The sequence below is a fragment of the Epargyreus clarus genome, unplaced genomic scaffold (genome assembly GCF_041222505.1).
Source record: "Epargyreus clarus isolate Ecla_fem2 unplaced genomic scaffold, WU_Ecla_fem_2.2 ptg000003l, whole genome shotgun sequence".
Classification (NCBI taxonomy): domain Eukaryota; kingdom Metazoa; phylum Arthropoda; class Insecta; order Lepidoptera; family Hesperiidae; genus Epargyreus; species Epargyreus clarus.
This window is the reverse complement of record NW_027332211.1, coordinates 12,891,107-12,905,387: the sequence shown is the minus strand read 5'-3', so window position 1 is coordinate 12,905,387 and position 14,281 is coordinate 12,891,107. Positions and strand designations below refer to the sequence as shown.

Genomic DNA, 14,281 nt, shown 5'->3' with positions numbered 1-14,281 from the left:
CCGTCAGAATGGCCGGTCACTACCCATATTTTACATCGAAATAATTACTAAGAGTTGCTACCTAGTTGCTACTAGTTGCTACTAATTGCTACCTTCGATTAAAAAAAGATAAACTACTTTTTAAGGTGACCGGCCATTCTGACATCAGGATGGCCGGTCACCTATCCAGTGAGAAGAAACTGCGCAAATGAATAGAATTTTTTTGTAATCAATAGTTGCTACCAAATTGCTACCTTCATATGCATCGTATTGGACTTCATAGCTTTTAAGGATAAAAAAATATCACGGATTTAATATAAGAGGTCTAAACGCCTGTATTAATAAAGGTTTAGCTGCATTTTAAACATTATTACCGACACCCTATTTGTGATGATAGGATTGAAACAACACAGTCATTACAAAAAATGTATTTTTGGTTATGCACTTCACTTAAAACGGCCATGAAGATCTTGTTCTTAAAGCATAAATGCCACTTCTGGAACAAAAATATATCTTTGTAAAATTTTAATACATACAGAAACATTAACTCAAAAGTTTAATATAAAGAATAAAATTATGTTGGATTCATAAAATTAATTAAAAGGATTAATATAATCAACAACATTATGTAAACGTATATTGAATAATACGTAATAGGCAATTGTTTCCTGGTGTAGATTAACCTTCGATCACTAATAAGAACAGATTAACTGATAAACAATAATGTATAACTATATAAATGCATGATTAATGCAATCGAATTAAATAAGAGCGTCTGTTTGTTATTTTAAAATGAAAACAATTTGTAAATATTGCGATTTGATTGATCGACTGCGATCGATCATGATTGCGGCCCAGGGGATTATATTAACTTGATACCATGCAAACTGGTTTTCAAGAATAGCAAAGTATCTGCGAACTACCTGAAGTATGACTTTTTCTAACTTGTGGTCGTTCAAGAATTCATGAACGGCAGTGATACTTATCACTGAGTTGGGCTACATAAGTAATCGTTCGCGGTTTTCATTAAAATTGTTAAGCAAAAGAAGAACAGACAATGAGAAGTTAATAAATATAAACTTACCCTTGTTTGGTAAGAATACCGTTGCCCATGTTCAGGGTTGCGCCAGGGCAGCGGTCGTTGTTAAGAGCCTGTATGAGACCAGAGCACAGATTCCCGACAAAATGATTTGTCCTAACGCTTGATGCATAGAGTTCATGAGCACGGCTGTGAGAACACTGGTTACTGCCGCCACATCCCGGTTGATCCCGACCACGATTTGGGTAGAAGTCAGCGTGTCCGATCGGCTGGAGTATACCCATGACCCCGACGTCGGTGTGCATGACCTCGACGTACCGACCCGCGGCAGTATTCAAAGCCTCACGGTTCGTGTTCCAAAGAGGACCAGCAGGATCAAGACCTGCAATTTGGCAAGATTTTTTACCTACATAATATTGGACCATGAAGTAATGATGCATTATAGAATGATTATAGATTAATTGGTTCAAAATATCTAACACCAAACAATACACACTGTTCTACAACAAGGTAGGTACCAAAATAGTTCAAAGTTTGGTAAATATAGGCAATATATGGGAATATATCAGAGTACCTCGGCTAAGTTTCAGCCACTGCTTACCGTTAAGCTCGATTGATAGATAAATCTTTTAGGACTTATTTTTATGATCTTTGACCAACATTTAATGAGCATAGGGATATTGATATATTATAGGATAGATCTAAGATATGAACAAACTAACCAGTTACTCTTATCGGTCTGCACCCTGTCACACGACCAGCGACGCCCACGGCATGAGCTCCCAGGCTGAACCCAACGAAGTGAACGTTATTCCAATTACCACCAGCGGTGTTGATGAGCCACACCACAAAGTTCCCAATAAACTGTCCGACACTAGGAACACCTGTAGCCGCTGTGATGTAGTTTGCACTGGCAAGAGCACGCCAGTCAACTACGATGACGTTGACGTCAAATGTATCGAGGAAAGCCGAAGTTATCATCGTATTCAGAACAGAGTTACCCGACCCGGCCCATCCATGAACTATAACTTTCAACGGCTTTCGTTCTGAGTAGTTAGAGTTTCTAACCGAATTGGCATTACCATAAGTGATAATCTGTGGATTTCTTGGATTTGACCTGAAAATCATTAACATAAATATCAAACAAAAAAATTACTAGTATATACTAAATATTAGTTTTGAAAAATAAAGCAATATTATTGAGACCTGAAGAAATAAAATAAGAAATAAACTAACCTAGTAAAGAGCCAGTACTGATTATTAGCGCCATTTCTAGTCGCCAGTAGATCTGTATCAACGGGTACATGTAGGTCCTCTAGGCGTGTACGTCCTTCATCATCCGTCATCCACAAATAACGGGATGATCCCTCTATATAATGGCTGTTATCCCTCGTTGCCAAGGGGATGGCGTTGCTGGCGCATACTAAAAAGGTAAAGTTTTAACTAAATAACTGCAATCAGTAAGCAAAATGAAGAGGCAGTTTAGTTTAGTATAAATTTGAATCTTTGAAAAGTAAGTGTGACATGACACTTTCTACAAATTGTGTATGTTAGTCGAAAATCAATTCTAACAATATAACTTAGTATAAAACAAGTACTTATGGCAAAATTAAAAAGGTCCTTTTGGGATTTTGCTTTTGGAGAAGCAGATACTATAAATACACTAAATTTGTCTAAACTTACTTGCCAGAAAACCTGCCAAGAACAGGACCTTCATGTTTAGCACTGAATAAATAATGTTACCTGATTTATAAACTATTTTTTATCTACTAAGAATTAATTTGTTGATTACTTTTTAATCCATAGGAATATTATGAGCATCGATAAGTAGGTAGATAATCCCGTTGAGTCACGTCTCACGCGGCTTTCACACCTCCATATCATCTTGTGGTATAATATCACGTACTTACGTATGCAATTATTGCGTAGTAAATATTAGTATTAAATACAAGCTTCCACTCGCGTTTCTGTTCGTATAATTCTTTAAAACCTTTCTCTTTATTTTTATCAATGAAGACCCGCGTGGCGGAGCGGTCAACATGCAGGTCTGATGCGCAAAGGGTCCCAGCTAGGAAGACATTACAACGATGAATTTGGATATCTGTACTGGTTCTGGGTTTTTGTGTCTCCAGCGTTACTAGGGAATAGGGAACCCACAAAGAGAATCCTAGTGTGGGGAGTGTAGAAAGGATTTATTTATTATTATTAATTAAGACAGTTCAAACGATATAAGTTTAAGATTAGAAAGTTCTAAAATGTCTAATGTATGATTTATTTTTTTGAATTCATGTAGCTTAGTGACGCTCCCTGCATTATGAGGAACTCCAATCCCATATGGACTTGGAGTTAATTTTACTTATGATGTTATTCGGAGGCACTACCATAAGTTGGATTGAAAGATGCTTGTATTACTTATTGTCCTCTATTTATGCATACTAAATTTACATAACGTTTTAAAACGAAAATATCTAATCTTAAAATAAAGGTCTAAATAATACTGCGACAGCGTATTTTGACTTAAATATTTATTTCCTAAAATATTCTTAGGTTATTATCTACGGGTTGCTATTCGTCGATAGTAATTTTGTTATCAAAAGCATTATTCTGTTAGTAAGGCCAGCTGCTACCTGTCCTCAAGCCGTATAGACCATTTCTGTAACAAAAACAATAATAAATTAAATTCGTTGTAAACGAATGCTTTCAAATAATTTATACGTAAACTACATGTGATTTGTTGGAGGCTTAGCTTCTTCACCTTCAAACTATATATTTTTTATAATATTAATATAGTACGCGGGTATTGCCACCCATAGGCACCTGTAATCAATCTAAGATAAGATTAGATTTCTACTTAAGGTTGGCAACAGATGCGTTGCCTTTCCTGAGTTAGAACGCCTCGGATAAGTACCTATGTCTTCTTTACCACAAGCAGCGCTTTACACTGCTATTATTAAGGGAGAAATAGGCGTGGGTATAGCCTCCGGGGACTCCAGAATTCCATCACTTTAAAAATATATTTTTCTTACCCTCTTTTACTCAGGATACTGTTGCCCATGTGAAGGGAAGCACCAGTGCACTGGTTGTTTTGAGCTTGATTAAGGTTGTTACATAAGCGGCCCACGAAATGGTTGGTGCGTATACTTGACGCGAAGAATTCTGGCGCCCGTCTGTGAGAGCAGGCGCTGTTCCAGCAGCCGGGTTGTGGGTTCCTACCACCGTTCGGGTAGAAGTCTGCGAGAGAAATAGGATCGAAGATACCGAGTAAACCACCGTCGGTGTGGATACACTCGACATATTGCCCGTCGTTACGGTTCAGGGCGTTGGAGTTCCCGCCCCATTGTGGACCAGCAGGGTCCAACCCTGAAACGAAGACACATCGTTGTTTTTGTATCAATTACTTTTATATATTTAACAATTAGTTTTATATATTTAACATTAGTATTATATATTTAACACTTGTACGAAACAATGCTTAAATAAGTAGTGCCAAACGGAAATTTAACTAAATGCATGTAATTTGCTATATCCCTTGCTATAGCCCTTGGATACAGCATTATATGAATAACTTCAAAGGAATACGATGCCCGGATTTAATACGTGCATTTGGCTTACCTGTAATACGCATTGGTCGTCTTCCTGCAGTGCGTCCAGCGTTGCCCACAATATGAGCTCCCATACTAAATCCTACCAAGTGAACGTTATTCCAGTTTCCTCCCGCGGTGTTTATCAGCCACACGAGGAAGTTGCCAAGGAACTGTCCAACACTGGGAACGCTCCATACTGACGTGGTGTATGAGCCACTGGCGGCGCGGCTCCAGTCCATAACTATAACGTTAGCGTCCGCAACGGCAAGATATGCAGATGTGATAAGAGGATTCATGTTTGAATTGGAGTCGCTGTTCCATCCGTGCACTATAACCATCAAAGGATTATTCGCTCGGTAATTTGAGCTCGAAATGCTGTTAGCGTTTCCCTGGGTCAGCACTTGAGCATTGGTGGGGTTACGCCTGGAACAAGAATAATTTCCATTTGTATAGTAGACAAGTTGTGCATAACTTATTTGTAATATTATTTACAAAGGACAAACCTGGTAAAAAGGAAATAGCGATTGTTAGCTCCGTTTCTCGTTTCCAAGAAGTTTTCATCAACTGGTTCCTGAAGATCTACAAGATGAGGCTCACCCTTACCATCCGGTATCCAAATATATCGGCTCTTGCCTTCAACATAGTGGCTGTTATCCCCTGGTACCAGGGGAATTGCGGTGCCACTACATACTGAAAATGATGAGTAGGTAATCAATAAAATTCATAGAAATATATTCAATATCTACCACGGTCTACATTGCTCTGCACGGTTCCACACTAATCTTTCTGGTTATCTTCTTTTTTATGGGTTAGGGGTGCTATGGAAATTTAAATTCTTCTTCATTTAAATAAAAGCCTTTAAATGGCCATTCCACAAATGTACATATTATAAAACTTAAATAATACCATTATTAAACAAAAACAACCTCGTCTATTTAAAAATAGTAAATTGCAAATGGAAACTAATGTCATAATGAAATTAGTTAGTTAGTATATTAAAATATTAATTAAAAAGTAAAGTAATTAAAAACACTTACATGCTCCAAGAGATACTAAAACAAATAGGAGCTTCATGTCTATATTTGATAATAATTATAACTTTTTAGGTGATATACGTGATATTTATTTAATGTTTTATCTCGAGTTACAGATCTTCTTTTCGATTATGCTTATTAAAAAAGATACCATTATGTCTTTGATTAACTTTGACGTAAGCAATAATTAGCAAGATAATCAGTAAGAAGCAAAATATTTAGTAAGTAAGTGTCCCTATGCACATTTTATCTGTTGAGTAATATAATGTATTAAAATATTCGAGAAGGATAATAAAAAAATAGGATTTGATTCAATAATACTTATATTATTTTACTACAAAGAAAATTTCACAGGAGCAGTATTTTGAATGCATTCATGCATTGCCATTACAGTTTCGAAATGATTTTCTTTGGTTACTTATATTACTTTGGTTACGTCAGACGAAATACTGGGGTGCAATTCCACTCAGAGTGCCTTGTGGAGAGAGTTAAACTTCCTGTTAGTGTCATGTTGTAACCTGTGATCTCAGCGAATGATATCGTTACCTATACATCGTAGAAAGGACCATGAAGACCATGATAAATACCAGCGTGTGCTAGAAAATCGGCTATACAGGTCCAGGAAGCACAGTCTGCTTGGTCTGATGTATCTGCCGGGGTACCGCAAGGTGGCGTGTTGTCTCCTCTTCTATTTTCTCTTTTTATTAATTCTATAAGTCTCAATCTCTCTTCTCTCTACCACCTTTATGCAGATGATCTTCAAGTGTATAAGCAAACCACATTAGGAGACCAGCCTAAGACAATTTATTCCTTAAATGAAGATCTTGCTCGCATCGTAGATTGGAGCGAATACCATGGTCTCAAAATAAATCCTAGCAAAACGCAACTTATTATAATAGGCAGTTCCCGATTACTATCCAGAGTAGACCTGAGTTCGTTACCAGATATAACCTTCGACGGCTTACGTATTCCTTACTGCGATAAAGTTAAAAATCTTGGTATATACTTTGATAAGCATTTATCATGGTCTGTTCAAATTCAGGAAGTAAGTCGAAGAATGTTTTCCGTGGTAGGCTCCCTCAGGAGACTTCGTAACTTTCTTCCTATTGCTACTAAAATTGCGTTAACTCATTCTTTACTCTTTCCTATTCTCGACTATGCCGATGTTTGCTATCTCGACCTCACTGAGGTGCAACTTAACAAACTTGAGCGTCTCCAAAATTTATGTATTCGTTTCATATTTGGTCTTCGCAAATATGATCACATCTATCTAAAAGACCGTTTCCAATACCTTTACCTTGCACACGACCGCTGTCTTCGCTCCTCTGTAAATCTTTCTCTCCAAACTCCCTTTCATTCTTCATCCTTTTACAAAAACTCTTTCTCTTCAGTTTCTGTTGGTTTATGAAACAAGTTACCCATGTCCACACGCCGTGCTGAATCGCTTGAATCATTTAAAAACCAACTTTTAAAATATTACTCGAAAGTATGATTCTCCGCCTCGTTTTCGTCTTTTTCATGTGTACCGTGTCATTGTTTTGTTTGTGTTGTTTTTTTTTTCTCTCTATTTTTGTTGCTTTAACACTAATACTAAATGTATCCTATCCTTTATAACCTATTCCTTCTCTAACTTCACGCACACTATCCTTCTTTCTTCGCTTGTCTCTCTTTTCTTTTTCATGCATAGGTTGTCTGGAAGAGATCGCTACTTAGCGATAAGACCGCCTATTGCATACTATGTCACCTGTTATGTATATTGTGTATTGTAAAATTTCAACTGTAAGTGTGCAATAAAGAGTATTTTATCTTATTGTCTCAACTCATTGAAAGTTTCCCTGAATTTGAAAAAAGTGCATTTTTATGCGCGTTACTTGGCTTTAAGGCATCTTGCCACACAGCTAAGAAGGTAATTGTATTTCTGCCTATAAAAAAACATTACTGTTATGCATGGCCAGAGATCTTACTAGACATGGACCCTATAGAGAACATGTGGAAGTTCACCAAAAAAGTAATCGCCAAACAAGTGATTAAAACCAAGCTCCAGTTGATCGAAACCCTAATTAAAGACTGGCATCAGAACACTGTAACCCAGCTCAGAGCAAACTCTGTGCAAACATGCACAGAGTTTGCCTGTTTGAGTTTGTTTGTTTGAGTTTGAGAGCAGGCCCTAGCGTAATAGAAGTCATAATTATAGGCCAGAATTGCATGACTAAATGTTAAGATTAATATTAGCGTTATTGCAATAGATTTTTTATTAATTTCAAATATTATTAAAAAAATAACTAAATTGTTCTGGATATGAAACTTGCTGTTTTTATTATCATCATATCATATTCTTGTAATTAAAGAATACCTAGGGGGATCCTACATTTGCTCCTACATCCTACATTTGGGGATTGCAGGGATGCAACAAATTATTTGTTTGAAAAATTCAGTTAAAGTAGGAAATACTGAAATCCAACAAAAGTGTCCGTAATAATATGGACACCCACTGTATATTGTAACTAGTACGATTTCAATTTTATGTCAAAATAATGTTATTACTGCTGAGAGAGTAATTAGTACTAGAGAGAGATTTTCTTACATTAATAACTGTTATCCTCATCGACCTATTAATGTATAGTACATTTATGCACAAAACTCTTCTCAAAATGACAAGAATTTTAGGTCTTGAGCAGTCACGCTGGTGAAGGGTTGATTGATGGCGTTAAGGCCACATTACTGTGAAATCTTAACCACGGAGGTTTTCTAACTGTATATGCCTGAAAGCCAAGTGACAGCGAATTTCCAATAAAAATAAAAAAAAACAATCTCCAATTCCTAGGACTCCAACCCTGGAAACTTAAAGTAACAGACACTTTATAATATCAATTAAAATGTCATTATTTTATGTCCGAAACACTAATTGCATAAGTACGACTTCTATTTGTTAATTTACAGAGTCATATTTCAGTGTGATTTCCAAGAAATTTTAATTTATGTTTTGATATTACAATTATGATTTATTGTACAATTATAATATAAAATAAGATACGTTGAAGATAGCACATCACACTTCACAATCTTATTAATTTAACCAGACGTCTCCAGCATAGTTCTACGAGAAATCAAAATGTATTCAACCGCAATTTTGTATGCTGTTGTGATTCTGATTTCAACTGCAGCATCGAAGGTTGGTACTTTTTAAATATTTGAACTTTTTTTTATAATTGCATGCTCCCTATTTCATTACAGTATCCCCCATTGCTTTAAAACAGTATCATTACAGGATGTTCAAAGTTGAAACAATTTTTAATTTATTATTTATTCTACATTTTCTACGTGCATAATATTTAAGGCATGTATATAAAAATATATCTGCGTGATTGGATTAATCTACACGAGAGTTAGGACGTTACGGCGGACCAGCATTCCCTTCAAGCGATCCATCATTAACATCGTCATCATCAATCCATTAATGTCCTACTACTGGGCACTGGTCTCGTCTCAGAGGTACCAGGGATTTGAACCTCGGACCCCTCGATCGAGAAGCCAAGTTTAAAGCTATTATGTTACATTGTTTAAGTAATCAAACTTGACTGGAATTACATTCTTCACTTAAAAATACATCCTGTGTTTCTCTCACTCGAAAGGAAGCTTTCCGTTAAAAAAGAAACAAACATTATATGAATTTCTTTTCCAGGAGGTGTATAAACTAACGCCAGAAAAGTTGGCGAAGGCACAGCAATTCTCGACACCTTGTGAGAAGGAGCATAACGTTGATTCTAGCTTCTTGGGCAAACTGCTCGATGGAAAACTACCACAAGACGAAGCCGGCAAAAAATATCTGTATTGTTTCACAAAGAACGGTGGATTTATAGAAGACGATGGTCACATGGTTGTTGACAAAATAGCTTCATTTCTCGGAAACCATCCAATGGTGGAACAATTTAAAGAAGCTCTCAAAAACTGCAATAAAATAACGAAAGAAAATCATCTCGAAACCGTAATGGCAATGAATATCTGTCTTAATACAGATGCTCCTGTCGTTTTTTCTTTGTAATCGTTGAATGTAATATTAACGTGAATATAATACAAGAACATTGAATTAAATCCTATAATTTTTAATAACCTTTTTATCCGAATGCCAAGGAAGGGTTATGTTTTTCACGCTTATCTTGTGTAAGCGTATGTTTTCATTACAATACTTTTTAGTTAATTTATATGAATAAGAGTCTATTTAATTGCTGGTGAGAAGCAATGTAGCGGGAAACTAAATAGTAAGAAGGAAGGATATTATGTTTTTAGAAAAATAAGATGTCATGGAATGAATTGTCAGAGAAAATAAATAATGGAGTTGTAATTTAATCTTTTATTATATAAAATAGTATTTCAGGAATAATGAGCTTACACTTGTATATTTGTAAATTTCTTTATTACTTCTGATTTTTGAAGGGCTAAAAAGATTTCTACAGTTAAGGTGTTGTTTTATATTTGTCTGAAATACCCAAATATAATACAATAATTTTGAAAATTTAACCCTGAACCAGAGAGTCCAGAGCAAATAACATCACAATTTGGGATCTCTTGTTTTTCCAATTTATGTGTGTTTTAGAAATTATTTATCAGGTTGAACTCTAATCCTATTTTCCCCAAGGTTGATTAGATTTAATTGGCGGCACTTACCATTAGATGAACAACATGCATGCTTGTTACTTGAATTACGTGAAAGACAAAAAAATATATCTTGAAACAAGGTAAGAAGAGAGTATCAAAAATTTGGTACAAGCAAAAATATAACTTTGGATATACTTAAGGTATTAATAAAAATATATTTTTGATATAAGAATATTACTTTATAGTATAAGATCAGTCGGTATTTCTGGATAGCATCCTTCCTATAGTAACGTTCATCCTTTAGAAAGGCCAGCTGCTTGCTGTCCTTAATCCGTAAAAGCCACTTCTGTAACAAAAAAACAGTGAAGTATGTTATTAACAGGTCTCCACAAGTCATATACGTAATGTTTCTCAAATAGAGATTTAAAGTTAAACCTTCAATTGTCATATTACTTGGCATACATCTTGTTTTCAAAATGAGACGGGTTTGGACCATAGTCTGTCACGCTAGCCAAAATCTACGAGTTTTCGTAAATTATAATCATTTTTAATTGGAATAATAAAATAGAATAAAAAATATAAAATCCTTCAGAGAATATAATAAGTGCGCAATACATTACAGGCAACTTGATAGGCTATGTCGTTATATGACACTATAAAGCAAGTGTTTCTTACCCTCGTTTGTTTAGAATACCGTTGCCCATGTGAAGTGGAGCACCAGTGCACTGGTTGTTTTGGGCTTGATTCAAGTTGGTACACAGGTGACCTACGAGATGGTTGGTACGTATACTTGACGCGAATAAGTCTGGCGCGCAGCGATGGGAGCAAGTGCTGTACCAACAGCCGGGTTGTGGATTCCTACCACCGTTTGGGTAGAAGTCCGCGTCAGAAATAGGGTCGAAGATACTGAGCAAGCCACCGTCTGTGTGGACTGATTCGACATACTGTCCGTCGTTACGTTTGAGTGCGTTGGAGTTACCGCCCCATTGAGGTCCAGCAGGGTCCAATCCTAAATGGAAAGACGTTATTGTTTTTTTGTACTTTTTTAAAAACGGAAATAAAAAAACAAGCACGAGGTCCACCTGATAGTAATTGGTCACTGCCGCTGATCGACACCCGCAACCAAGGCCAAAACTTACACAACAGGAGTTCCAACTGAAGTTAATTACAGATGTGATGCTTGCCCTGATGACTAAGATCTCTATAATTATGTTAATCAGGCGGCATCATCACCCTTCCACCGAAACATAAAAATTGCCGCAAGCTGGAATGAGGTGTAGCGGTGGCATACTCTTTCTAATACTATAATATTATACAAATGGAATTTAATAAAATATTTTATACAGAAATAATAATTTGAAGGTGGTAGAACCCTTTGCGGTTCGACTCCGGCGGCACCACCGCCACACCTATTTCTACCTAATAACAGTAGTGTTAGGCGCTGCTGTGTTCCGGTTTGAAGGGTGTGGCTAGGGAGACAGACTTTTCCGAGGCGTTCCAGCTTAGTCCTCAGGGGTAGCGGCGCATCTGTGGCCGACCTCATGTAGGAATATCTAATCTTATTTGGGGTTGATTACAGATGTCCATGGGCGGCAGTAGCCACTTACCATCAGGTGGACTGCATGTTCGTCTGCTACTCCTATATTATAAAAAAATATATATAATAGCAGCCTCTAAGAATTCATTGCTGGGATATATACTTAGAATGGGGGTTTGACAAAGTCATATCTGATGGTCGTGTGTGATGATGACCGCATTAGTTTCTTCGCAGAAAGATGTTGACGTTTTTCTTATTCCTTATTCTTCTTCATTAAAAAATGTATCATTATGCAATAACTATATTTTATCGTGGAATATGATAAAACGTCACAAAAGAGCTCGATGTTAAGATAACGTTGATAACTCACCGGTAATACGTATTGGTCGTCCTCCTGCAGTACGTCCAGCGTTGCCCACGATATGCGCTCCAAGGCTGAACCCTACCAAGTGAACGTTATTCTAGTTTCCTCCTGCGGTGTTTATCAGCCACACGAGGAAGTTGCCAAGGAACTGCCCAACACAACGCTCCATACTGACGTGGTGTACGAGCCACTAGCGGCGCGGCTCCGGTCCATAACTATAACGTTAGCGTCCGCTACTGCAAGATATGCAGAGGTGATAAGAGGATTCATGTCTGAATTGCCGTCGCTGTTCCATCCGTGCACTATCACCATCAAAGGGTGATTCGCTACATAGTTGGAGTTCCAAATGCTATTCGCATCGCCATCGGTGATCACTTCAGCATTGTTAGGATTTCGTCTAGAAGAAAAATAATTTACATTCATATCGTAGACAAGTTAATTTTAATTAAGTCACAATAAGGATTTATAAGGGACAAACCTGGTAAAAAGCCAATATCGATTGTTAGCCCCGTTTCTTGTGTTCAGTAAGTTTCCAGTAACTGGCGCTTTAAGATCTATAAGGTGTGGCTTGCCTCTACCATCTGGCATCCAAATATATCGGCTCTCGCCTTCAACAAAGTTGCTGTTATCCCCTGGCACCAGTGGGATAGCGCTGCCAGTACATACTGAAAATACGGTACAGGAACATATTCAATAACTAGCAGGGACATAAAAAAATTATATATGTTTATGAACACCTTCCATACTCACAATTCTTTCCGTGCTATGAATGTAGATATAGTCCCCAAAGACGACGATACGAATGCCCAGATGCAGAACAGAAATTAAAAAAATTGGTAATCTGAGCCTTTTTTGGCATTTATAGTTACTTCGGAGAGGCAGACCTTATAAGCGACACTATTAGGTGGCCTAAATAATACAGGATGTATTTTTTCAATATGATGATCAACTCGTTCGATTCTTGGCTAAAGCTTTAGATTTTTTACATTTAATTTTGCTGCTTTGGTCTTCACCTTTTTGTTATTCCTTAAACTTCTAGATTTGGATATGTGCATTTAAAAATTCTACGTTTTATTTATTTTACAATTTTTGAGTAATGAAGTATGCTTATCAAATTTCCTCAAGTTTAACAAAATAATATTCTGTATTTGAAGATATTTGAAATAAAGTGTATGTATTAAACATAATATATCTGTACCTGTTTATACCTGCCAACCTAATAGTTAAACTAAGAATAAAATAGCATACTCCACGTTTATAGCTTGAAAGTTGCTTCGAATTCCTAACCTCTACTAAAATTTGTGAAATTAATTAAATGTAATAACTAATGAATACTTACATGCTGCAAGGGAGATTATAACAATAAGGATTTCCATGACTATATCTGCTAATAATTGTTAGTTTCCTGGTGATATACGCGATATTTATTTAACGTTTTATCTCGTGTCACCGATATAATTTCAGATTATGTTTACTTATTGGTTTGTACCCAAGATTAATCAATCAATACGATCTAGATCCCTATTAAAACTAAAGGTTACATCATATCTTCGATTAACCTTGATGTAAACAATGATTAGCCAGATAACATTTCAATAAGTACGCCTATCCAAATTTAATCTTCTCAAGATATTAAGGTTTAGCAAGTAATATAATTAAAACGATTAAAAACCCGACTGCACCAAAAAGAGCGAAATGGAATTTCCAAAATCTGTGAAATCGGCGTTTTATCATTTTTATCCAGGCCCAATACAAAAAATATTGTCTCTGCTTAAATAAATTAAAGGATTTTCAACTCCAATTTTACTCTCTTCGGGGTTAAATTTTCAAAATTATTGTGTTATATTTGGGTATTTCAGACAAATATACAAAATTACAAAGAAAAAACGACAGGAGCATCTGTATTAAGACAGATATTCATTGCCATTACGGTTTCGAGATGATTTTCTTTCGTTATTTTATTGCAGTTTCTGAGAGATTCTTTAAATTGTTCCACCATTGGATGGTGTCTGAGAAATGAAGCTATTTTGTCAACAACCATGTGACCATCGTCTTCTATAAATCCACCGTTCTTTGTGAAACAATACAGATATTTTTTGCCGGCTTCATCTTGTGGTAGTTTTCCATCGAGCAGTTTGCCCAAGAAGC

General features: G+C 36.3%; 2 protein-coding genes and 1 pseudogene across 2 annotated transcripts; all 3 read right to left on the bottom strand.

The window, feature by feature from the left end:
- Positions 1 to 429: 429 nt before the first annotated feature.
- Positions 430 to 2,735, bottom strand: LOC140749113 (pancreatic lipase-related protein 2-like). The gene is made up of 5 exons (XM_073082139.1): positions 2,702 to 2,735; positions 2,255 to 2,441; positions 1,741 to 2,135; positions 1,064 to 1,400; positions 430 to 475 (listed from the first exon to the last, which is right to left on the bottom strand). Exons 1-5 carry the CDS (start codon positions 2,733 to 2,735, stop codon positions 430 to 432), a joined length of 999 nt encoding a protein of 332 aa, XP_072938240.1.
- Positions 2,736 to 4,040: 1,305 nt separating this feature from the next.
- On the bottom strand, positions 4,041 to 5,211 carry LOC140749102 (lipoprotein lipase-like). Its single transcript, XM_073082129.1, has 3 exons — positions 5,106 to 5,211; positions 4,631 to 5,025; positions 4,041 to 4,378 (listed from the first exon to the last, which is right to left on the bottom strand). Exons 2-3 carry the CDS (start codon positions 4,938 to 4,940, stop codon positions 4,041 to 4,043), a joined length of 648 nt encoding a protein of 215 aa, XP_072938230.1. The 5' UTR covers positions 4,941 to 5,025; positions 5,106 to 5,211.
- Positions 5,212 to 10,532: 5,321 nt separating this feature from the next.
- LOC140749093 (pancreatic triacylglycerol lipase-like) lies at positions 10,533 to 13,509 on the bottom strand (annotated as a pseudogene).
- Positions 13,510 to 14,281: the final 772 nt, after the last annotated feature.